The sequence below is a fragment of the Nematolebias whitei genome, chromosome 4 (assembly GCF_014905685.2).
Source record: "Nematolebias whitei isolate Nwh7 chromosome 4, NemWhi1, whole genome shotgun sequence".
Taxonomy (NCBI): Eukaryota; Metazoa; Chordata; class Actinopteri; order Cyprinodontiformes; family Rivulidae; genus Nematolebias; species Nematolebias whitei.
In genome coordinates this window covers 52,075,429-52,078,165 of record NC_056501.1, presented here as the reverse complement: position 1 = coordinate 52,078,165, position 2,737 = coordinate 52,075,429, and the positions used below count along the sequence as shown (strand labels likewise).

At 48.0% G+C, this 2,737-nt stretch overlaps 1 protein-coding gene across 1 annotated transcript in view; it reads left to right on the top strand.

The window, feature by feature from the left end:
- Positions 1-331: 331 nt before the first annotated feature.
- pigg (phosphatidylinositol glycan anchor biosynthesis class G) overlaps positions 332-2,737 on the top strand; it is a 240,944-nt gene continuing 238,538 nt past the window's right edge. The window contains exons 1-2 of the mRNA XM_037675119.1: positions 332-485; positions 561-766. Coding sequence (XP_037531047.1) covers positions 332-485; positions 561-766 — 360 coding nt within the window. The remainder of the gene's footprint in view (positions 486-560; positions 767-2,737) is intronic.

Genomic DNA, 2,737 nt, shown 5'->3' with positions numbered 1-2,737 from the left:
TATTCATATTCCAGACAATCACCAAATCTTACTCTTTTGCTTCACTCGCCAATGAAGAAAACGCGTCCTGAGACTTTTTGGTTCTATGCACTACCCGTACTTTTCTGTCAACACGGAAGTTGCTATGAATGGCTGCAGCTCTTACTGGAATAATTACGGTTTTTATTGTAATTTACGGATGTAAATACAGACCTTGTTATGAGTTTATAACAAATTGAGCCGTGGTTTTGCTGTCCGCTGTTTGTCGGTGTGTGTATGTGAGGTTTGGCAGCTTTCCGCTCCTCGGGACAGTTTCATGTAGATTTAGCTTTAGTTTGTGTAAAAGTTGAACATGAAAGTACGCTCGTCTGTGTTCGCCTCCTTCATCTTAATCTTTGAAGTGCTTGGTGTTGCTCTGTTCCTGCGGGGGTTTTTCCCCCTTCCTGTCAAGTCGTCTCTGTCCTCCAAGAACCTGATGTCAGATGTTCCTGCTGAGCCGCTGGCAGGTGAGCCCCAGCCTCACGAGCACCGCGCGTGTCGCTCTGTTCCAAGTTCTAACTGTTCTCGCACCAACACCACAGGAGGCTCTCGGAACTCCACCCGCCTGCCTCGGCCCCTGTTCAAGCGGCTGGTTGTGATGTTGGTGGACGCGCTCCGGGAGGACTTCGTGTTCGGGCCCAGGGGCCGCCTCTTCATGCCCTACACGCGGCGGCTGGTGGAGCGAGGCTCGGCCCACAGCTTCGTGGCCAAGGCGAGAGCCCCCACGGTCACCATGCCCAGGATCAAGGTACCACGTGAAGGCTTTGAATCCGAACTCGACCGTGTCTGTCCACTCTGCCTGATACATTTCATGTTCAATTAACATATTAACATATATAACATGCTCAATAATCCAGGTAGAAAAATCCAAAAAAGTTCAATCTGGTCCTCTGGACATTCAAAAAACAAAAAACAAAACAAAGCAAAAAAATCTAGAAACGTTTCGTCTCTCGTCCGAGAGACTTCCTCAGTCTGAGGAGCTGTATTCAGCTCAGTCTCTTAAATAGCACCTTCTCAGGGTGGATCAACCAGTTTTGCTGCTGACAACCAAAACCAGCTGATCACATGCTCAAGAAGGACCATCAGCCTAACAATGGATCATTAACACACTGATGGCTGTTTACTGTTCACAGAGGGCTGAGTGATACTAGCAATCACAGCATTGTAAGAGGGGGACAGTTGAACCCGGAGGCCTCCACCCCTGTTTAATGATGGACGATTTCTTTTCACAAAGATGGCCTCCTTTACTCCTCTCTCAAACCATCGTTCCTCTCTGTCCAGGATGTGAACATCTTCATCATTGAAAGAGTGACCTCTGGCCTGGAGATGAGTGTAGACCGCAGAGTCCTGGCCTGATGATGTTGATCTTCTGTGCTGGTCCATCCTTTTGGCCAGTGGCTGTTTAGTTTCCCCGATGTAAGACTGATCACCCTCCTGACACTGAACAACATACACAATATTACTCTGTTTGTGCCGGGGGACTGGATCTTTGGGATGAACCAGTCTTTAATGTATTTTGGGGTTTAAAAGCCACTGGGACGTTATGTTTAGAAAATAAACGTCTCAGTTTCTCTGATACTCCCTCAACATCTGGAATGACCACTGGTCTGGGTCTGGGTTCCTCCTTTTCACCTGATGGCTGACTGGAGTCCTGTTTGGGTTTCTTCTCTGCTTTCAGGAAGGCCCAGTTAGGATATCCACACGTCAAGGCTCTCTTTTCTACCTCCTCCATGTACAGGTTGGCAACAATAGGAGAAACTGGAGACCCCATAGCACACCCATGTTTCTGCCTATAATATTGCTCCCCATATTGACGTCCTTTTCAGGGACACCACCAAGTCATTGGTTCAGGTATGTTGACGACACCTGGGTTAAAATCAAATCTCAGGAAGTCCAACATTTTACTGACCACATCAACTCTGTGGATAAATACATCAAGTTCACACGAGAAGATGTAAAAAATGGCAGGTTGGCTTTCTTGGACTGTGATGTCTCAGTCTCTGATAGAGGACATTTGCAAACTGAGGTGTACCGCAAACCCACCCACACAGACCAGTATTTGCAGTTTGACTCCCATCACCCTTTGGAGCACAAGTTAGGAGTCATCAGGACTCTGTACCACAGAGCAGACAGCATCCCCACTAGCTCAGGAGCCAGGCAGAAGGAGAAATCCCACACAAGACAGGCTCTAGAGCAATGTGGATATCCTAACTGGGCCTTCCTGAAAGCAGAGAAGAAACCCAAACAGGACTCCAGTCAGCCCTCGGGTGAAAAGGAGGAACCCAGACCCAGACCAGTGGTCATTCCGTATGTTGAGGGAGTATCAGAGAAACTGAGACGTTTATTTTCTAAACACAACGTCCCAGTGGCTTTTAAACCCCAAAATACATTACGGCAAAGACTGGTTCATCCCAAAGATCCAGTCCCCCGGCACAAACAGAGTAATATTGTGTATGCTGTTCAGTGTCAGGAGGGCTGTGATCAGTCTTACATCGGGGAAACTAAACAGCCACTGGCCAAAAGGATGGCCCAGCACAGAAGATCAACATCATCAGGCCAGGACTCTGCGGTCTACACTCATCTCCAGGCCAGCGGTCACTCTTTCAGGGATGAAGATGTTCACATCCTGGACAGAGAGGAACGATGGTTTGAGAGAGGAGTAAAGGAGGCCATCTTTGTGAAAAGAAATCGTCCATCATTAAACAGGGGTGGAGGCCTC